Consider the following 24,238-nt stretch of genomic DNA (forward strand, 5'->3'; position numbering starts at 1 on the left):
TGACGGGGAGCGAACGTACATCCGTCACGCGGACGCCATTTGCAATAGCTCGCTGTCGGACGAGTTGGTACTCATTGTAGAGAGATTGATACTTATTATTGCCAGGGAAATAATAAATAACAAAATCAAGTTTTAAACAGATTATGTAAATTTGTGATTTTACATTCGAACTGTAATAAATGTATTAAATTAATCAAATATTAATCGATTAAATTTCAATCATCGATTTAAGTATGGCAATAAATAATATAGTGTCAACTATCAAATTGGCGGTAAATTCAAAATCAGAAGCAAGCAGAATAATTAAAATCCAGAGACTAACAACACAAGTAGTTTCTCTATTGAATAATTATTTTACGTTTCACACAATAAATCATTATTCGTTTAGAAGTGCTTGCATATGGTAGTGTTATAGAATTAATGCAAATTATTAAATTCACCTACATTCAAAATTGTAACATAAAATAGTTTTATGAGAATTAGTAATGATAGTCAATTAATAAGTACACACACAATCTCAATAACATGTCTTAGACAGCATTATATAATTATAGTAGTCAGTAGTTAATGTAGTGGGTGACACATTTGTTAAAAAATATTAGTAAATAGCAATAAAATGTAATTGTTTAGTAAATAAAGGAAAAAAAAAGCAAACCATATGTATAATGTGTAATTGTCAGACTTTTTTTTGTTACGGTTTACGCTAAATGATAAGATGAACATGAGGTCAAAAAAAATCTGAAAACATGGTTTTGGGTGTTGGTAATTCAGACTCCATATTACTAACAATCCCGTCCCCCCTTGGTTTCAGACTTGTACTGTATATAATTTATTTATTTATGGAGTCGTTGAGATTTTTGGCGGAGGCCGTTGTTCAGCAGTGGACGTCTTCCGGGCTGAGATGATGATGATGATGATGTCCATAAGAAATACCGTTCACTTAGTTTCCTTACTCCATGAATAATATGTTGACATAGGGGGAAAGAGAATTGTTAGTAATGTGGTTTCCCCTGGAAACCTTCGTGATAAATTTTTGTTGAATTTGTCACGATGGGCTAACTGACCTGACCTCATGCTCAACTTATCATCCTCCACTGGGTCCCGCCAGCGTAAACCGTTAGCGCGGCGGGTGCATCATTCCATTATCATCCATAAAAAAAATCTTGACATAGGTGAATAAAGTTTCATAATAAATAATTAGATATAAATATATATACATATAAATGGGAGGATTTTTTATGGATTACATACATACATTTTGTCAAGTCTTCGCTCGTTTTGTGCAAATAATATCATTGCTACAGATAAATATCACATAACATCCTCACATTTGCCAGGTATATTAGCCTAGTGTGGCGATTTACCAAAATTAACCACAAGTGTCCAGGCGGTGTCTCGAGGTCTAAGACCTGGTAAATTCGCTAGCGATGGAGTCAATTCAAGAGTGTTCTTAAGGCCCCTTAAGAACACTCTGTCTACCAGAAAGGTAGCGTGCTGTGGCGGGGGGGCTCCGTATAAAATTTTTATTGACTATTGATTGAATTTTTTCAAGGTCCATTGCGAGGTCCCTTGTCCTAAGTGAGTGTGTTGCGAACGACTTTCTTACTTATTTTGCGTCACTGCACCGTAATTATCTATCTGATACTTTTTCTAAAATTTTTACAAACAGTTCAAATTAAATATATGCTTTCGTTTTGGCATTTGTGAAATAATGTCAAACAATTGAATTATTTAGAATTAAAATAAAATGCTGACAATTAATGAAATATTGACATTCTATTATATTCCATGTTTTATAGTAAGAAGTTATGGTGAATGACTAAAGTTTAGAATTTATAATGACTTGATTGATTTATAATGAGGATTACAGAATTAATACTTGTATGCTGGAAACAGCAGATTATGATATAATAATAATAATAACCTCAGGACAATTCACACAGCGCCATTCTGACAATTAAATATATTATTATTATTATAAAATAACATTTTACATAGATATTTTTTTTTTGTAAATACATACATATTATACGTAGAAAACACCCAGACCGATACAAACAATCATAGTCATGAATACAAATGTTTGTGGCGTAAATTAAGTTTAATTATATATATTTTATTTAATCTTTTTTTCTAAACCGCTAGATTTTTATATTGTAACATTGTTGAAAAACATATATGTATATTATATATAATTATCACCATTGTAAATACCATATTCTGACAAATAAATATATTATTATTATTATAAAAAAAAAATTATAATAATAATAATAGATAGCTACTCGCCCAACACACACAACCTGGTGTTCATGTGTTATGTATATAAAAATAACAAAATATAAAAAAACAATCAGAAATAACCGTTGCGACTTTAAAGCTTTACAAAAAGTAACAATAGTCCCAATCGTTCTCTTTTCTACTATGTAATAATAGAAAGAATGAAAATCATTTATTCAAATAAATACATTGAACTTGCACTTTTGAATATATACTTTTTTAATACAGAAGGCTGTAGTTCTAAACACATGTCTCATTGTTAGAAAGTTTCTACAGACAGATTAGGCCTACATTTGTATTATTTTATATTACTAAGATAGAACATTTTTAAGTTTAAGTGTGTGACATACAAACCGGCGAGAGAAAATAATATAAATAAAAATAAAGTAGGTTAATATTTGTTTATGTTTGTTGTAATTAATAGGACATACAGTCATAGTGATTAGAGCAGACCATTTCAGCACCCGTTATATGTATGTAAAAAGTGATTACTTTATGTTTATTTTTAAATATCTACATGGTAAATTAAGTTTAATTATATATATTTTATTTAATCTTTTTTATCGTTTGCTTGTTTTTTATATTGTAACATTGTTGAAAAGCACTGAATAAATGTTTTTTCTTCTTTCTTCTTACCCCGTCTAATTGATACGCCAGTTACGACGGTAGCTACGCTCCTGTATGCTACCTTCTTACTATGTAAATTATGTTATGTAATACGAAATAGCTAGCTACTCGCCCCGGCATCGCCCGGGTGTTCATGTGTTATGTATATAAAGCTTCCTCTTGAATCACTTTATTTATAAAAAAACCGCTTCAAAATCCTTTGCGTAGTTTTAAAGATTTAAGCATACATAGGAACAGACAGCGACAGCGACTTTATTTTCTACTATGTAATAATGATGTATCAATAACACTACTAGCCCTCAAAAAATCTATATTTTTATAGAAATTTATTTAGAGGTTTGAGTTAAAAAACAGTCAAACAAAGAATGCTTCAAGTAATATATATTACAATAGCCAATTTTCTAGTTTCCATAAAGACAGTTATTATAATGTTATATAAAATTAACTTATTTTAAATGTTTTATAATGCTGATGTTATTTGCTTCCTGGCCGTGAGTGGGGTCGGCAGCATCATTACTATCTGTAAACAAGGAATGGTGTTTAATTTAACAATTCAGGACAACTATTGGAAAATAAATTTATTATACAGTACATGTGCCTGCAACTTCGTCCGCGTAAATTGTAGATACTTCCATGTAACCTTTCATCTCACATTTCAACCCCTTACAACCCTTTTTTCGGATTAAAAAGTACCCTATGTCCTTTCTCAGGTTCTAGACTATATGTGTTCCAAATTTCATTTAAATCGGTTCAATAGTTTTGGCGTGAAAGCGAGACAGACAGACAGACAGACAGACAGAGTTACTTCCGCATTTATAATATTAGTAAGGATTTGACGACCTCGGTAGTATAGCGGTCTAGTACACCGCTTTACGTCCGATGGTCGCGGGTTCGATTTCTCGCAATACACAAACATTTGTATTCATGAGTATGATTGATTGTATCGGTCTGGGTGTTTTCTATGTATATTATGTATGTATTTACAAAAAAAAATCTATGTATTTGTATCAGTTATCTACTACCCATAACACACGCTTTAGCTAGCTTAACTTGGGTCTAGATGGCGCTGTGTGAATTGTCCTGAGATTATTATTATTATTATACATAAACAAAATTGTATAACAATTTTAAAGAAATATCCATTTAAATAATATATATTTAGTGGTTTTAGAAAACTAACTCAGACAAGAAAGTATTGTGCATATATTATACATATTAAAAAAAAATGAACACCAGCAGTCCTCACCTCAGGTAAGCAGGTCTGGGGCGGCGCCTGCGAGCAGGTCTGCGGCTGCGCCGACGGCCTGCCCCCAGGCGGCGAGGCGCTCCGCCAGCGCCGCAGCACCCGCGCGGGGCAGAGCCCGAGGTCGCACCCACCGCACCTGCACGCTCTCGCTGACCTGCGACAAGTACGAATAGAATTATTCGACATGATGTCCATGGCTACCTTTTACCATCGCATCGCTCACCGTCAGGAAATTCATCTCCACACGCTGGAACCTGAGTCTTGGACAGTGCGGTTCCAGATGAGCTTACTCCAGCGTACACTTTTGTTGAATGAACTGCCTGCCGAGGTTTTCTCGTGGCTATATATTATAGCGTGGCACTTTGAAACCGTGCATATTAAGGTTTCTTAAGGGTTTCAACTAGAGATGAAACGGATAGCAGTCTGACCGGATCCCGGATATTCGGCCAACAATTTAGCCGAATGGCCGAATAGCCGGATAGCCGGCGGAACTTAGATAACTAATAAACTGATTTTCTTCCTATAACAGTCATTTACTAAAGAATAGAATAGAATAGAAAATCATTTATTCAAATATACTTAATTGAAGCACTATTGAATAGTCAACATTTTTTTAAATCTACCGCTTATTCGAAATGCTGTCTCATAACAAGAAGAATAAGCAAGAAACTTGTGTGTTGCTCTTTTAAACAATCCTTGTAAGTTCACATTTTACGAGTCGAAACGTGTGAATACAAACTACCAACAAGCACTAATTTATTTAGGCTCAAATATAAAAACACAATAAGATTAAATCAGTCGTAGTGATAAGAGCAGACCAGTCCCTACAAGCAGCACTCGTTCACGAGTATGACGGATGAGCCAGTCATCACTGCGCTCGACCATATTTTAGAAAAAAAATTTAAAACTAAAATTAATTTTATTCCTTAAGTAATACTAAGACTAACTACATAAAGCAAATATTAAAAAAAAAAATTTTTTGCCCAGATATTTTTTTTAATTCAGCCGGATACCTATCCAATTGTACAGGGATGAACGGAAGCTAAAAACATATTACGCCGACCCCAAATAATTGGGACAAGGAAGAAGCAGATGATGATGACCTATCCAATTGTAGTTATCCGGTATTCGGCCGGATAAGCCGGATACTGGATATCCGTTTCAACGCGTGACAACCCTGGTTTTCAGGCAGCGTAACCGTTTACCATCAGATGTACGGAGAGCTTCATTGTGACCATGATTATCACAGTATTAAAAACATATCATTACAACTGCACTGCTACTCTTTACGCTATCCTGAACCCCTTGATTATCATAGATACTTCCTGATGAGTGTGTTAGTAGACTAAGTAACACGACTTCATTCTTATTCTCTGTTGTACAGAAAGTCGGAATGGATGAGGAATTTGACTTACTGTGTGAATTGTCTCCTCATCCTTCTTGTGACATTTTTTTGACAGATATTTTTCCTTATTAGCACAAAAAATAAATCACAACGAAAACATCTTTTTCATATTCGGGTTGAGCTTGTTGAAATCGTGCTGATAACGTGTTGTAGTAATAAGAAAAAATAGAACTAACATATTGACAACAGAAAGAATGAATTGAAGTATCAAAACAAGAATCTAAAAATTAACTATAAATTTCAAAATACAAATTTAGATATAAAAACACATTTCTTATTAGCCAGTTAAAATATTCTCCCCGCCCCACAAGTGTAAAAATAAGTAATAGAAATAATCTTTATTCAAATAAACTTAATATAAGCACTTTTGAATAGTCAAGTTTTTTTATTCTACCGCTTATTCGGAATGTAGATTCATCACAAGAAGAATAAGCAAGAAACTTGTGTGTTGCTCTTTTAAATAAATATTGATTTACTTATATTTCATTAACAACAAGGATTATGCATGCGACAAACATAAAAACCGCTACGCATTTAACGCAATAAAGCATTCATACTGCATATTTGTAAGTTCTGTAGGTTCTTTCTGTCATCATTGCATTTGATGACTTCAGTAACCTTTCCTTAGTTGGAACAAAAACATTGATAATACGGAGCTTAAGTAGGAAAATCTGTTTCTGAGATTATCATACACAAACAGTTATCTGTTTGTGTATTTTAAAAACAATATATGTATGACTAGCTGTACTAGCCACTTATTCCGCGTGGAATTAAACTTTATTTTTCTAAAATAAAAGTAACCTAAATTAAGTAATGAACATCAGCTACCTGCCAAAAATGTCCCGTCAAAATCGGTCCAGCCATTTTAGAGATTAGCCGGAACAAACAGACAGACAAAAATTGTTATTTTGGTATACATACCGTAATTATATTCATATGCATGTAGTACAGTACAAAGCGGTTATAGTTAATTTTAAACTTTCGTGTTTAATATACATTATTTAAATTATTAACCGGGTCTTAACACGAATAATTTTATGGCAAATAAAGGTATTTACATCTCTCGACGTTTCGACTAGGTTGCACTAGCCGTGGTCACGAGCTGACTGGAGCAACAGCGATGTCAATGTAGATAGGTGACAGCAGTTTTTTCTTCATCTACCGTCACTAGATTGTTTAACGAAAGTTCGCGACACACTCACGGTATCCGTATACTGATCGACTGTTGATGCTACTGAACTTTGCTTGAATTTATTTATGACTGGATTCCACGCAGATGATAATTTTAAGCCATCCTCTCTGTTGAAATTGGGATGTTTTTTAATTTCAATCGCCTCCCGGACCATTCGTGGTTAATAGTGGCGATCAGTAGAGAGGACCTTAGGCGCATGTAGTTATTAAAAGCGGTTATTTCTATATTACAAACAGTCTCCAATTTTATTTATATGTATGTATATATAAATATAATTATGTCGTAATTGTGACTACGGAACATATTATGTTATTAGTTATTATTAATGTAATTTTATTTATTAATGTAATTGTAATTGGATTGAATTTGTATAAATATGAATTACTGTATCTTATGACTTGCCATATATGTAAAGAAGTTTTTTACATTGGTTAATAAAGGAAATATGAAAATATGAAAATACATGTTTAATCTAAACATGTACTAACCTGATCAATATGACCTCGTATGAGCTTCTCCGCCAAAGCCTTCATGACGAGTAACTCCACCTCATCGTGAGGCACGCGAGCCTCGCGCGCTATCTCGCTGAACGTGAGCTTGCGCTGCGCCGAAGTACGGTTGAACGCCATCTGAAAACAACAAACAATATGAATAACTTACCTTTTCTCCATGTATTTGTAATTTAAAACTGAATGAAGTTATAATGAAGACATACATAAATACAAACAAAATTATTTATCTTTGAAGTAATATTATTTTTGATCATTTTCATTTTCTGGTAAAATGGAACACAATTGTACGCTGACAGACATGAGTGACTGATTTCTGTATATTATCTGTGGAGAATATATAATGAACGATTTAACTGTAGTGCTAAGTAGTGCTCTGTTAGATCTGGATTTATAATAATGTTAGGTTTATTCCAAGTATTAAGTTTAGGAATGGTTTAAACCACGATCAGTTAGACCACGTATAGTCCGAGTTTTAACAGATTTTTTGTTAAAGTTTAATTTATCTCATTTTTAATGCAGATTCACACTGAAGAAGAATATTAAAATAATTTTTGTCTACCGCTCGTTTTTAAAGATGTTTTTTTATATAAATAATTACAAGAAACTGTAACACACAAGTACTCTTGAGAGACACAATGTTGTAAGGGACAGAAACACATTATTGCTGGGATCAGATAATATTGTCAGTTGCTATGAATTTAAAGATTTTTCTATAAAAACACTATTATCGTTAACGAATTCTTCAATTTTATAGTAAATTTTTTCAAGACTGCCTATAGAATATTGATTGACAAGTCAACTTGTTTATTTGACATTTAATTTTTTTTTATGGATGATAATTATAACAGCCTGCGTAATTTTATTGATGATAAATGACCTGAGGTCAGGTCAGTTATTTGACATAATAAAACGAATTACATGATGGTAACGCGTTAGCCAAACGACTTTTAGGTAAAATCAGTTTGTTACGGGTCATGAGTTCACTGACTCTTTTGAAACTAACTATATTCCTTCTCCCCAGTTAGATGATATTTTTAAATGTATTGTAGAAGACACACATTCTGCGGGGTATATCCTTAAAACACTCTCGCAATGACTCCCTGGAACCCATACCATGTGTGAGTTTCGTGTGAGTGCTGTGTGAGCGCGTGTTTTGTGTGAAAGTTTAATGTGTATCGCTGTGTGAGTACTGTGTGAGCGCTGTGTGAATAGAATAGAAAATCATGTGTAATCAAATGTGTGAATTACGTGTGAAACTGTGTGAATACAAACTGTGTAACCAGCGTCATTTTTGTGGGTCGTGACCTGTGCCCACCGCTGTGTGAGTGCTGTGTGAGCGGCGTGTGAGTGCTGTGTGAGCGCTGTGTGAGCGGCGTGTGAGTGCTGTGTGAGTGCTGTGTGAGCGGCGTGTGAGTGCTGTGTGAGCGCTGTGTGAGCGGCGTGTGAGTGCTGTGTGAGCGCGTGTGAGTGCTGTGTGAGCGCTGTGTGAGCGCTGTGTGAGCGCTGTGTGAGTGCTGTGTGAGCGCTGTGTGAGCGGCGTGTGAGCGCTGTGTGAGCGCTGTGTGAGCGGCGTGTGAGTGCTGTGTGAGCGGCGTGTGAGCGCTGTGTGAGCGCTGTGTGAGCGACGTACCTGCATGAGGCAGAGTATGGCGACCTTCTGCCGCAGCTGTCGGTCGGCGCGCTGCAGGTCGGGGTGCGGGGCGGCGGCCCGGGCTCTCTCGAAGGCCGCCACGTCCCCGGCCGCCGCCGCCCGCACCAGCGCCAGCGCCCACGCCTCGCGCGTGCCCTCCAGCGACTCCAGGATCGGGTGCGCCAGCTGCGGACACCCCCACGGTTGTTACTTCATTTATACACTATCACTTACCGCAGCCCACCTTCGTGAAGGAACACTATTGGTGGAAGAGTGTGGCGTATCGGCGCTACCGTGGCAGATTGCCGTAACCACAGACATATAAAAATAAATATAAATTATTTTATTATTTCATACTGTCTAGGATGACATCTGGAGCTTCTTATATATATATAGAGAAACTCTTTTTTGTAAAATACAACATTTATCGCTTCATGTACAATTTAATTAACTTATATAATGTATGAAAATGCGTATAACTATAAGTTATGTACTATGTAAGACATCCAGTTTTGTAGACCTAATAAATAAAAAAAAAAACTGTATGGATGGATGCGAGTGAATGTCTGTCTAGTAGAACGTATTAGTGACATTGCTCTTCAAATTCAAAGTAATAATCTGTCTACCCTTTATTTATAAGCGCCTTTATGAATAATTAAACAATAACTAAAAAAATTAGAAGTCGCATATAGTTCCTGAGACCTGTCGCCATTTCATCCATCCTACACTAATTCTGTGCAACATCGAGGTCTATGTTGACCATTGTTCTGAATAACTGAACCGAGGTACCGAAAATCGGAGCAGACCTGAAGCATTACACCGTTTAGGCAGAGGCACCGTTTGAAACTGGAGAGACCGTCGATATCGCAGAATAGGTATTCAATTTTAGTTCTGCTGATTTCCATGTTTCAATCATAATTAATGGCAAAAAGGCGGTACAGCTCTCAATTGAATTGCGGGAATTGGCAGATTATAAAATGAGTTTAAAGCTCGGTCAGTTAGCCCATCAGGTCCACCACTGGACCTGCCCTGATCATTGCTAGAAACGGGTGGAGTTAAGTAAAGAGTGGGTGTCAGACCAGCTCCCCGAGGTCGTAGACTGTGGGCGCGAGCACTGCGGCGAGCGCGAGGCGGAGGGCGCAGGCGCGGCGCTGCTCGGGCTCCAGCAGGGCTCCGCCCGCCGCGCAGCCCACGTGGCGCAGCGCGCACCGGTAGTACCGCGCCAGCGGACCGCGCACCCTGCACCCACACACCGCGCGTTATATACCAGGCATGTATCAGATGTAAAAAATATATTCTTAACCATAATTGAATCCGATACTATCGAGCAGGGACGGAGCCTAATAAAGACACGGTATGTGACGTAAATGTCTAGTGATGTGGGACACCGCTATATTATGTATCTATTTTTTAAATACATAATTTAGATTTAGATTTAGAACAGAACAGATTTAGATTTATAACAACGGATTTACATCAATTTTACTTATATGTAAAGATGTTTAGGATATAAACATTTATACATATAAATAAAATTGGAGTGTCTGTTTGTAATATTGAAATAACCGATGTTTACTACATGTATATGAATATAAATACGGTACATACACCAAAATAACATTTTTTACAATTTTTTTCTGTCTGTCTGTTTGTTCCGGCTAATCTCTGAAATCGCTGGACCGATTTTGACAAGACTTTTTTTGGCAGGTAGCTGATGTAATAGGGAGTAACTTACGCTACTTTTATTTTAGAAAAATAAAGTTAACTGCACGTGTACAGCTACTATGCAATAATAATGAAAATAGGCTTTATGGCCCAGTAATTACTAAAACCATTTATAATTTTTTATACTAATTGATGTCATTTAAATGTACAGGTAATACTGTACCTGTAATATTCGGAAGCTAATTTGTAAAACCGGCCATGTACGGGGGTAACTCCGTCTGCATCCTCCAAGGTGCCTTCAAGCTGTTCTATAATTTTCTCTGTGGCGTCCAGGTCATTCAGCTGTTCCAAGTAGATTTGACCTTGCAGCACCTGAAGATTATATAAGAAAACAATTATAAATATACTCAATATGACTGTCATTCCATTTGGAGGTAATCTAGAGGTAATCAATCAATTATCTGTTGGTGAAATTATAGTAAATGCAACATTTGGTTAGCCACAATATTAACATGTTAATCGCCATGCCAGTCATATGTGTCTGACGCTAAGAAGTTCTACATGAGCCATGTCAGACATATATGTCTGACGTACACGATTTGGTAGAAGGCAATGTGTTCAAAACAATAGGTTAATACTTGTTGTATCTTGTTTGGATGCGTCAGACATATAAGACTGACACGGCTTGTCGATAAAAAAAAGGTTTAATATAGGGCCATATATGTGTGACATAATAAATTGTGGTTTCTGGGAATTTTAGCAAAATTTTTTTTACTGTGATACATTAACTTTCTTTGTTAAGTTAAGTTTTTTTACATTTTTTAACTAAATTATATAATGAAGTTACCATGACTCATGTGAAATTTTTTCTGATATTAGTGTCACAATAAACATGTTAAAATTTCGAGCATATCTTTTAATGTGTTTAACATTAAAAGATATGCTCCAAGTCAGAGGCTAAATATGGAAAATATTATTTATTTTAGATTAACAACAGCTTATTTACAATTTATATACAATATACAGTTTTACATAGTAAAGACAATAATAGATACCTCATTGATTTATCTTTAATATTAAACTTATATAAAGTCTTAAGTCGGTTATTTAAAAATGATACAGTTAATCATAATCCAACAAGATATTTTACATTGTGTTCAATACACATTAATTTATTCAAACTTATATTAATAAGCTACTCAATAATGTAATATTTATATTGACAGTTAGCTATGTGGTCTAGCAGTTTACCACACCACAGCCTCAGATGGTCAAAGGTTCAATACCTTGCATGGTACAAACATTTGTATTAATGACAATGACTATACGAAAAAACCCTGACCAATACGGTCAGGGTTTTCTTTATGTATATTATTATTACATATGTAAGTATTTAGAAAAAAAATGTACATGTATATACATAAGTAGTCTAGTATCAATAACACAAGCTCCAGTTAGCTTGGGATTAGATGGCATTGTGTGACTTGTTCAGGAATTTTATATTTTTTGAACAAATTCTTTTTAGTTTATATACATTTTAAAGTAAAGTTTAATTGAGCCTAATTAGACATTAGTTTATAACACAACAATACATAGATGGTTACATTTTTGGGAAAAATGTAATACTTAACATACCTTACAGAGTGTAAGTGCCTCATCATTAACTTTGACCTTCGGCTCCATCTTCTCTAGGAATGCAATGGCCTCTTTTTTGTTTGCATACTGCTCTACAATGTGGGCGCAAATTTCAATAAGAGACAGAGGGTTTATTCTGTGAAGGTAACAATATACAATAATAATAATAATATAAAATAATAGTCATTATAAAACCAAGTTAGACTTATGCATTATTCATGGCTACCTACTTTAGTATATTGTTATTAGCATTGTACTGGATAATTAGTTATAATAATATACGTTTAAATACTTCAAGGAAGTAGATGTGGCGAAAAAAAGGGAAAGATTAAGATATTGGAAATTAGGAAAGTTTTATTCGACTTACTTATTTTCAAAAGTACTTAAAAAATTATTGTATAGCTGTATTAAGTTGTCTCCTGATTTTAGTGATGGTTGATTCACTAATTCCTGTACTTTTAGAGTTAATTGATGCCATAATCTGAAAACAAAAGGGTTACAGGTTAGCTTTGTTATAGTACATAAAATGACTTAACTAAAAAGTTTTAAATAGAAAACTTACTTTTTATTGTATAGCTCTTCCAATTTAGCCCATTCTGCCGCCAAATCTAGTTCAGTAGATTGTTTTTTTGATAAATAATCGTTTACATCAACAACTGCAAACTTTACAGAAGCCATTTTTCTAATTTGTAGCGCGTAATGATGTGAAGTTAGCTGCAATTACATGACATTTTGCACATTCATTAAAAACTAAAACGATGGTCAAGGAATCCTAACTCATTCTGCCAAAATTATGGAAATGAAATATACTGCCATCTAGCGATGAGTAGCAGCAACTTCGTACAAATAAATTCTTTGCTTTTGATAATAGATGGCACTAATGCTGCAATAAATACCCTGCTTATTTCAATAGATGGCACTGATTGTTCCAAAAGATAATTGTCAAACGTAAAGAACTTTAGTTGTTATTTAAACAGCATACAATGAATAACTATAATAATTATTATTTCTAGTTTAGATTTGAATATTATAGATCGGTATACTAACTTGAATCTCGTCAATTCTTTAAAGGGTATAGAATATTAGACAGTACAATTAAAATTTTGGAATATGAGATATCAAAGTCAGTGATTGTTAATTACACTTAATAAAAAGTTAATGCAGATTGCATCTGAATAACTGAAAGGTAACTAATAATCTATGTATAGTTCGATTACATTATTTAATTAGATATAAAGGTAGAAAATGTTGGGGAGGGAGGTCATTTTGAGTCGCAACCTGGAAACTTTACCTTATTATTACTATAGTTATTAGGTATTTCTATGAATTATGAATATTTTCTTAAAACCGCACTTATAGGTATAATTATACTTATACCTTTAGAGGACTGTACTTGCCTTTTGGTTAGGTTTATATATATACCTTATTATGTATTTTGGTCTTATAATAAGATTAAGTTTTCCATATATTAATACAGTTAGGTAAGTATGTCATTAAAAAAATTTGATTGTTCATGTTGTATGAACTTTTATATATATGTAGTAAATAGGTACGTGATACATATACCTAATTAAAATATTTTTAACAAAATCTGCAAAATATGTGTAGTTTTGTCTTTAAGAAAACAAAATTGATTTGCATCTATTGAAAAAAGATTTGTCTATATTGTGTACTTTCTTGCTGAGCCTCCAGTCTACGAATCAGTAGCTCAGATCATCAAACAAATTAACAATATACCTCATGGGAACTGTTCTTTTAAGCGATGATAATGGAATGGTCCACTTACCTGCGCTAACGGTATACGCTGGCGGGGCATCGTCGAATGACGCTAACATGTGTAGAAGATCAGTTAGCCCATCATGACAAATTCATCAGGAATTTATCACAATGGTTTCCAGGAGGAGCCGTGAAAGATCAACCTGACATGGTACATTACTAACAATCTCTTTCCCCCTGTGGGAACTGATATCCGTTACCTACAGAGGTATACCTACATATACAGTACTACATCATCAAGTGATGCCTGATGTACAGGGGCGGATCTACCTAAGGGCTTTTTGGGCTGCAGCCCAGGGCCCCGAGGATACAAAGCCCCCCAGTCCCCACTGAAAAGATATTTAGAATATAAAAAAATATGTAGAATGTTAAAAAACCTATCATAAGGTTGGCAACCCTGAGATCTATCAACCCATGCAAGTGCGTCTATCGAATGGAACGGGGAATTTCTGGTCGCTTGTTCTTAGTCGGTGTAATTTTTAGTTGAGTAATATAATTAGGTAGGCCTCTAAGTAGATTTAGCCCAGGCCCCACATTTTCACGATCCACCCCTGCTGATGAAAACACATTCCCATTCCTGAGGAGTAGGGAGGCATAACCAATAGTCCCAACATTTGGGGGGAAGGGGATTGTTAGCAATGGGAACTAGTAACTCCCATTGCTAGCAATGTACCATGTCAACCTCCACGTGGTTCTCCCTGGAAACCATCGTGATGAATTCTTGGTGAATTTGTCACGATGGGCTAACTGACCTGACCTCATGCACATCTTATCATCCTCCACTGGTGCCCCGCCAGCGCAAACCGTTAGCGCAGGTGGGTGCACCATTCCATTATCATCCACTAAAAAAGTCCCAACATTTGTTATACCTCCCTATCCGGTCATTTTTCTGCCATATCACCCTCTCATATCAAAGAAGTGCCAGGTTTGTGTCAAATAGCTTGCTACTTAGATAATGACAGAAAAAACTGAGTCAGAAGTAGCTCATCCTATACCTATAGGCAGTGGCGTAGCTACCTAGAGGCTAGGCGGGGCAGTGCCTCGGGGCACTCGAACTCTTACGAGAAAATCTCGATCTAACAAAACTTTTGAGAATTTCTCCTTTTTCAAAATCAATATGACAAGTTGTAACCCGTTTCCGAGAAACTCGAGAAATTCGAAAGTTATAAGTATAATATAATAGCAATGCACCCTCCAAGGAACTATTACACATATATATACATTAAACATATTAAAAATAAAATAACATCAACTATATAAAGCATAATGACAATTGTATATATTTAATATTACACATATAAGTACGTACATATAGATATTGTTTCACGAGAAGAGGAGCAAGAAGCATACAATTGACTCAAATATTATTACAGTCTTAATATTGTTAAACCCGGGTGAAGTCGGGCCAAACCACTAGTCGTCAAGTGCAGTTCCATTTGGCCTGGTTCCAAACCAAACTATTTGAGTTTAATTGAACATCCTAAATTAGGCACATACAACTGTCACTTAATAAACATTCCTTTGTTATTGTTAGTGGAAGATGTTTTTTTATGTAGGTACTGTAGGTATATAATGTTGCGGCAGGCGGGTTCCTGAGCTAATGTATGCTGGTGAGGATCAGAAGATGATGGTAGAATGAGCATGAAGTCAGGTCAGATAATTTACCAGGTCGATTTCTGGAGACGTGGAGATCAACCTGGCATTTGATTTTTGATCAACCTGGATTTTTTTTATTCAATGGATTTTAATGTAATGGTGCACCCGCCTGCGCTAACGGTGCACCAGTGGAGGATGATAGGATAACGAAAAAATCTAGTCATTGAAAGCTTTCTTGACACAAAAGCTCGTTTGAAAGCATATGTCCTAATTAATATGCTTTGTTATTTATTGCTGAAAATAAAATGTTATTAACAATATTGATAGCTGACAATGTATTTAAAACTTCATGTACCTTTGGTAAAAAAGCTTATTTGATATAAAATCTTATATCAAACTGATTCAATATAGCTATAAAAGAAAATACACAACCACAATGAGTATTTGAGGGGACAATGGAGCACAACATAATGTGACCTTGAACCCTCTCAGCATACTTCAAGGATATTCACTTTAAAAACTAAAAGTATATTCTGCAAAGTGCGTAGCGGTTTCTATGTTGATTGTCGCATGCCTAATCCTTGTTGTTAATTAAATATAAGTAAATCAATATTTATTTAAAAGAACAACACACAAGTTTCTTGCTTATTCTTCTTGTGATGAATCTACATTCCGAATAAGCGGTAGAATAAAAAAACTTGAATAAAGATTATTTCTATTTCAATTTTTATTTCTATTTCAAATATCATAAACAGTAGCCGAATTAATTATAACAAAGGCATGATTACAATAAGGAGATCCGCAGAAGAACCAGAGTGACCGACATAGCCCGAAGAATTGCGACTCTGAAGTGGCAATGGGCAGGGCACATAGCTCGTAGGACAGATGGCCGATGTAAAGCGAGTGGCGACCACAGACCGGAAGACGCAGCGTGGGAAGGCCTCCAGCAAGGTGGACCGACGATCTGGTCAAGATCGCTGGAAGGCATTGGATGCGAGCAGCGCAGGACCGATCGTCGTGGAGATCTTTGGGGAGGCCTATGTCCAGCAGTGGACGTCTTCCGGGCTGCGATGATGATGATGATGATGATGATGATTACAATGAGAATAAACTGGTTTTAAATAAAAAGAAATGCAGTTGAGTTTCTTGTCAGTTCTTCTCACTTGAAATAAAGATAAAAACATAACTGTTGAATTTCTTACCAGTCAGTTATTACGTCTCAATTAAATCTGTTTACTGGTAGGGAAAAAGTATTAATACAAAATATTAGACGTTCATAAGCGGCTAAAATGTCCTATATGAATAGGTGATTTTTTATTTTGATTATTACCTACTTGGTTTTAATACCGGCTGACTTTGTAGAGTCGTCTACGTGGTCTCTAATCTCTTTTGTCTGTTTCACCTATTTATTCTGCTTGCAGCATGCTTTGCAACCTGTTGCTGCCTGAGGGGTGACATATGCTAGTAAAATACAATAGGAAATTAAATTATTATGAAAAATTATATAAATAAACTCATTCATAACTGATTATTATAAAACTTTATCACAGTAAGTTTTAATGCATTTTTCTATAAAAGAATATTGAATAACAATTATAAAAATACCATGTAAGAGATTCTTAAAGAATTATATATAAGTATTTAATGTAACAACAAAAATAAATTCGTACAATGTCGTAAATATTTATAATTAATGCAATATCTTTCAATCATTTCGTTTGCATATTTAATTTCATTACAATACAGTTTAAAAAAATGGTAATCGTTAATAAATATTAACTTCAAAATTTAACTAACTCTTTCGAGGTTATTTTATAACGCTTAGTCATTATTAGGAACATAGTATAAAACAAAGTCGCTGTCGCTGTCTGTCCCTATGTATGCTTAAATCTTTAAAACTACGCAACGGATTTTGAAGCGTTTTTTTAAATAGATAGAGTGATACAAGAGGAAGGTTTATATGGATAATACATGTACACTAGAGCGAAGCCGGGGCGAGTAACTAGTAAAATATATAAAAACTATACCAAATATTTTTTGTTATATTTAGAAGTAAGGAATAAGACATGTAATACAATATTATCAGATATTCATCCCCCATTGTAAGATTGGGGGTGACAACTGGGGGATGAACGATGCTATAATGCGACTAGAAATAAAACATCTAAAAGAACAAAATACCAATATAACAGAAACGTACACATATAACTCTACAGTATACTAGGTAATGGTAAGATTCTCTATTTTTATGGAGAATAATTGTCCAGCAGTGGGATTTTGGAGTTACCTACCTACAATACGTACTAATAGGACATACATATATTGTTATAACAATTATATATCTAACGTTTATAAATATGAAACTTAAGGTTTAGGAAAAAGTGATTATTTTTATTATTCAATAAGAAATAAACGACTGTACGCATTTTAATGGAATTTAGTACACAGATAATAATAATATTAGATTAAAATATAAGATATATTGTGTTTCAATTGACACAGACGAAGCTGTACCGCGGCTAGAGCTGGACCTTGTTTTAAATTATTAAATAGCTAAGTAGATTTTCATTGAACACGCAACTATATGTTGTTACTTAATTGCATAATTAAATTAATTATTATATTAATTACATTCATTAAAATATACGTTATGGACAAAATTATTGATATTTTTAAATATGAGATAAATAATAATTATTATACTATATTAATATTTACCAAAACTATTTCTACTGCTATTTCACATTAAGTCTAAATTTACAATTTGGTTTTTACTGTTTATTATTATATAAGGCATGTATTATCATATTATTATTGTTTCCAATAATGTATTTATAACTAATAACAATTTTAATAACATATAGCAATAAATAGATATTATTAAATCAATTTATAAACAACGATTTAATTTGTAAATAAATTTATTATATCAGTACCTATGTTGTAGGTGTGAATATACATTTAAGTATACATACATATATATAATTGTGACGTCTGTATCCAGAGCAAAAAAAAAACATTATTAGACGTGCAAGCAATTTTCCTAGATACTTTATTGTGACTAAAGTGAAAAAATATCAAAATAAGAGATGAGACAGTGGTTCCTAAAACATCCTTATGTATAAGTTCAACTGATAGTTGTAATTGTTCATTTTATACAGCGCCATCTAGTCCCAAACTAAGCAAAACTTTTCTAAGTCTGACGCAGTCATTATTTATAAGTATAATTAGTGAATCACGAGATCTTATCCCAGTTGTACTAAACTGAATTTATACGTGATCATGGCGGTTAAAACATTGCCGAAATATCGGGAACTCAGTAAAAATAAAACGTGGTAAGAACCCGTGATTTACTAATTATACTTATAAATAATGACTGCGTCAGACTTAGAAGTTGTGCTTAGTTTGGGACTAGATGGCGCTGTATAAAATGAACAATTACAACTATCAGTCATTGAGGATGTTTTAGGAGTTGCCCCACTGTCGGTGCCACTGCGGATTTTGATATTTTTTCACTTGTACTAATTTAGTCACAATACAGTATCTAGGAAATTATAACGAAAGGAAATTATACTTATAAGCACAACTTTTACTATACATTGGAAACCGATACCGATACCGAAAAAATGTTAAGTATATTTAAATATATTTTTACTATAAATACATATAATATAATATATAGTAACATAGACAACTTTGAGACTTGCGTATAGTAGATGTATTTAATAGCAATCTATAACTTTTAATACAATTGAATATTGCACTATGTATCCTTACTAAAATTATAAATGCGAAAGTAACTCTGTCAGTCTGTCTATCTCGCTTTTACGCCAAAACTACGGAACCGATTTAAATAATATTTGGTAAATTGGTACACACATAGTCACCTTTTTTTTTTTCACGTCAGGAAAATCCATCATGGAGAACCATCCGCTTAGGGACGAATGGATACTGCCGGACTCCTACCTGCTAAAAACCTGACGACTGTTCCTCCTCGACATAATCGCCGTGGCTATGGGATACGCAAGCATTCATCAAGACCACCGGCATGGTTCCCATCGAAGGGACCTCCATCTAGGCGTGCAGGGAACAGTGTCTGCACGCCACCTCCAGACCCTAAAACCTCCCCGGCGAGCTTCGGATTGCCCTACACATAGTCTCTACCCTGAGGAAGGACATAGGCTAAAAAGGGTTGTAAGGGGTTGAAAGGGGAGATGCAATATTGTATTGAAGTATCGTCATTTTTTAAGTTAGAAGCTTGAAACTTATATTTTTAGGCTTTTAATTACATATAAATAAATATTACATTCAAAATTTGTAAAATTCTTACCCTTAAGGGGCTAAAATAGGGGGTGAAAATTTGTATGGAAATTCGTCATTTTAAAGATAGAATGAAGAAATTTTTTTTTTTGCTTTTTTGAGTTAGATTATTAATTTCTATACCTACCTACTTTATTTAGTCATGGTTATTTTTCCACCCGGACGAAGTCGCAGGACAGCTAGTTTTTTTATATACAGTACTACAATAGTATAGTATATCGGTCTGCGTGTTTCCTATGTATGTCCATCTAGTTGTCTAGTATCCATAACACAAGCTCTGTTTACCTTGGCACTAGATGGCGTTGTGTGAATTGCTCTTATTATTATTACTATAATTAAATATAATATTGTACTAATCTGGCAGTGAGAAATTTCATGGTCGTATAGTTTTTATATAATTATTAATTTAATATATAAATAATAATATAATGAATTATTATTATAAATTCACTTATATTTCCTTATATAAATAAACTTCATAAATGATTGTACTGATTAATATCTGATTTTATCTTAATATATATAGATGCTATACCTACTTCTCTTCCTCAGTATTAATTTTATTATATCACATAAATAATTAATTATTTGATTAACTAATTAATTGGTTAATTAAATATTTTAATGTAAATAATAGGCACACTCATAAATAGGTAAGTACGTAGCAATATATATAAGAATATACCTACCTATAACTTAAGTACTTAATACTAAAAGAAAAAGAAATAGGTACAACGATGACAAATTAAATAATAATTAAATCAAATTAATTTAATCAATATATTGGTTTATTTTTATTCATTAAAATTATATTTAAATATTTCTGTTTAATTGAAATTTTGTCAAATATAGTATTCAATAAGAAATATTAATATATAAGTTAAAATACATGGTAATAAAAAAAATATGATCTCATCACTGATGATGATGTTACCAGAGCGAGTGTAAACATTATTTTAATTATTTTAGTCATTATGAATTATGATATAGGTATGAATTGGAGCTCCAACTGTGATTACTAACAATGAGAAGGTAAAGAAATAAAGATTGTGATAATTATATAATATAAATCAGAGCAATATTCCACTTTTATTGTTAAGTTTTATATATATATAAATATATGTATATTTGCAAGTATTTTTAAAGACCTATTTACCTATGTTAGTTAAAATTATAAGTTAGTCCTTTCCCACCACTGCCCATCAACTGCTTTCTGTTCTTACCTATTGGTTAGCTGGTGGAGAATGCCATATGGTATTAAGCTCGCCAAATTGTACAATTTTTAATAGGGCAATAAAGAATAAATAAAAAAATTACGAGTAGGTATGTAGGTACATAATTTATTAATACCAACCGTAAAAGGAATACTTACTAATTATATGTAATTTATATTATAATTTAAATGGATATGAAATGCTCAAAGTAGAATAAAATGTAGAGGGTTGAAGGTATGTAGGTCATCGCACCAATAAAATGATCGAAAACGGCAAATATACATCTATATACAATAAGAAAAAGAACACGTTTATACTTTAAAATATATATTTACAAAGTATTTATACACAACAATCAATAAATAGATATCTACATTAATATCATAAATTTTATTTTATTAAATATAAATATTATATTTATATAAATAATAATAATAATTGAGAAATAATAATAAATTTATAGGAATGAATAAACATAAACTGCTTTAAGAAATTTGTCTAATTATTTGAATAAGTTATAATTAAATTAAATGAACTGTATAGTTAATGAAAGTATTTTGTTTAAATATAATTTATATTTAATTTAATCTCAAATACATACACATTATTATTATAATTAGATACATTTAGTTTGCTCGTATTATCAAATATGTTTTTATGGTATGGTTTACTTTTTAAGTAAACCTAGATATAAAAACGCATGTGTTATGTCCCTTTCCATGTTTTATTTGAATAAATGCAATAAAATACATTAACCCGCGGTAGTGTAGCGGTTTAGCACCGCTTTGCATTCGATGGTCGAAGTTCGATTCCGCGTACGGTACAAAAATTTGTATTTAGTAGGTAGGTATATATATATATCCAAGTATTTATATCAGTTATCTAGCGCCACGTGATTTGACTTGGATTATTATTATTATTATTATTATTGTTTTTATTACAAATTAAATGAGAATTTAATTAAAAAAGATACTGTAAGTTTATTACATAAAGTTTGTGTGTCTGTTAGTAACAAAATGTATAAATACATATAATTATAATGGTTCCGATGCTTTTACCATGACTATACACCATGAAGGAAGGCGGGGGCATTGTTTGGTCCCTTCTAAATTATATATAACTAGTCGTTTCCTGCGACGTTGTCTACGAAAATTGGTAGGTACTGTTAGTTGCCATGACAACAAACACAAAAATAGCATACCTGCTGTTATTTTACGAATACATTATATAAGGGTAGTTTTGTTATATATTGTTTTTATAATATATAAAGATCTTTATTTCTGTTTTGTATTGGAATGTAGAAGAAAAAATTTAAATATAATTTGTGTCAGAAATCACTTTTAAGAATTTAAGAAATAAAATAGATACAATTTTAGAAGTAAAAGTGTTGTTTATGAGAAAAATATAAATGACAAATTGCCGACCATAAATGCATAGTAATAACTAGGGTTGGTTAACTTGTGGTCACATTAGGTACGTAAATACAAACCAAGTAGGATTCTATTATATTCTACTCAATTTATAACACTTATCTGTGTACCATTAATTGATATATTTATTAAATAAATTATTCTATGGAGCATATATATTTACAAAGTAATTAAAAAAAAAATATATTCGAAATAAATAAATTTGTATTCTAAAAAAAAAAAAATACAATAAAATATCTGTGTAATTTCTTAATAATTTATTGTGATATACATTCTTATTTATTATATTTAAGTGTATTCAAATATATTTTACCTTGCGCGAGGGGTATGGAGAACAAATTTAAAAACTTACCTAAACATTTAATACCTACTGTTTATATGTACCTAACATCTATACTATAATATGTTGACACCTAAATTCGAAACCCATTTAATAAATAAAATCTAAAACTACTATTGAATATTTCGTGCTTGTAGTTACGTAATGAATAGCTGGACAGATTTGGATGAAATTTTGCATAACGGTAGATTAAGTCTTGACAGACTGGCATAGGTTAATTTACAATTTAGTCCACACAGATAAACTAAAAGCTAAAAATTGAGATTTATATATATATATTTATATAGATAAATAAGTAACAATAAGAGAGTATATCTAAGTATAACAGGCCATTTAAAATATTATTTGTTTATTGTAAATTCTAATAAAATATTAAAAATTGCAATGCATACTTCATTTTAATTTCAGAGCACTCAATAAATGTTCTTAATTAATTAAAAAATCAATTAAATAAATCTTATTTGTTCTCGTTTATAATAAAACTTATATAAAAGAGAATATTTACTGCAGTTTTTGTATTATACACTATTACTATTTATTGCAGGATTTTACCATTATTATATTTGTATATTTTATAATTTATCATAAAAAATAAAAGAAATTAATAACTGGATGTGCAAGAATTATATAAAAAATATTTTCAGCTGTTAAAATAAATTTTTATATTTCAATAGTCTTTGATTGTCAAATTAAAAAGCAATGTCTTATTAATAATAATATAACATAATATAAATAAATTTATTAATAACTAATTTTTTATTTTTAGATAAATATTTATTAAAATATATACATATTTTCGTTAAATTATTTCCTAAAAAATCTAGAATCTAGAAAATAATCTATTAATACCTACCTATTAGGTATATTTTTAAGTAAATAATTATAAAGTATATATATAAATAGTTAAATACATAATAATTTCGAATATACATATATAATTTGTATTATAACAAAAGGTCATAGATGGAGTCCTACTAAAAGATATTTACAATTAAACATTTAAATTAATAGAATTGGGTGATTAAAGTATTAAAATAAATAAACAATATTATGTTAGATGTAATAAATAAATAAAATTATAATTTATTAACTATACTAAAGCACTATACTGTAAATTATAATAATAGCAGTCCTATCATATCTTAACAAAAGTAATGATTAATTTTGACGAAAAAATATTCTTAAATATAGTATATATATTTTTTAGCTCTTCTAATTTTAATCAACCCTTGCCTCACCGGGGGTCCAAATTTTAGGTTGTAGGTAAAACGTGTGTACTTACCTATAGTTTTCGATGCCTCTTTTAGGCATAACATAGACCGCGAGGTCGACGTTACAAGGTTAGTGGTCTCCGCGCAGGCGCGAGCCGC

At 32.5% G+C, this 24,238-nt stretch overlaps 1 protein-coding gene across 2 annotated transcripts; it reads right to left on the reverse strand.

Annotated features, from left to right (window-relative positions):
• Positions 1–3,279: 3,279 nt before the first annotated feature.
• LOC131842272 (26S proteasome non-ATPase regulatory subunit 13) lies at positions 3,280–24,238 on the reverse strand. 2 transcript variants are annotated; one of them, XM_059190809.1, is made up of 11 exons: positions 24,151–24,238; positions 16,895–17,025; positions 12,755–12,906; positions 12,560–12,673; positions 12,193–12,328; positions 10,781–10,929; positions 9,972–10,131; positions 8,893–9,078; positions 7,239–7,379; positions 4,154–4,307; positions 3,280–3,427 (listed from the first exon to the last, which is right to left on the reverse strand). In XM_059190809.1, exons 3-10 carry the CDS (start codon positions 12,868–12,870, stop codon positions 4,155–4,157), a joined length of 1,155 nt encoding a protein of 384 aa, XP_059046792.1. In that variant the 5' UTR covers positions 12,871–12,906; positions 16,895–17,025; positions 24,151–24,238; the 3' UTR covers positions 3,280–3,427; position 4,154. The 2 variants fall into 2 exon arrangements, with proteins under 2 accessions (XP_059046792.1, XP_059046791.1); XM_059190808.1 differs by lacking the exons at positions 16,895–17,025; positions 24,151–24,238 and adding an exon at positions 13,979–14,023.

The sequence above is a fragment of the Achroia grisella genome, unplaced genomic scaffold, assembly GCF_030625045.1.
Source record: "Achroia grisella isolate CSIRO2021 unplaced genomic scaffold, CSIRO_AGI_Agris_v1 utg2156, whole genome shotgun sequence".
Classification (NCBI taxonomy): Eukaryota; Metazoa; Arthropoda; class Insecta; order Lepidoptera; family Pyralidae; genus Achroia; species Achroia grisella.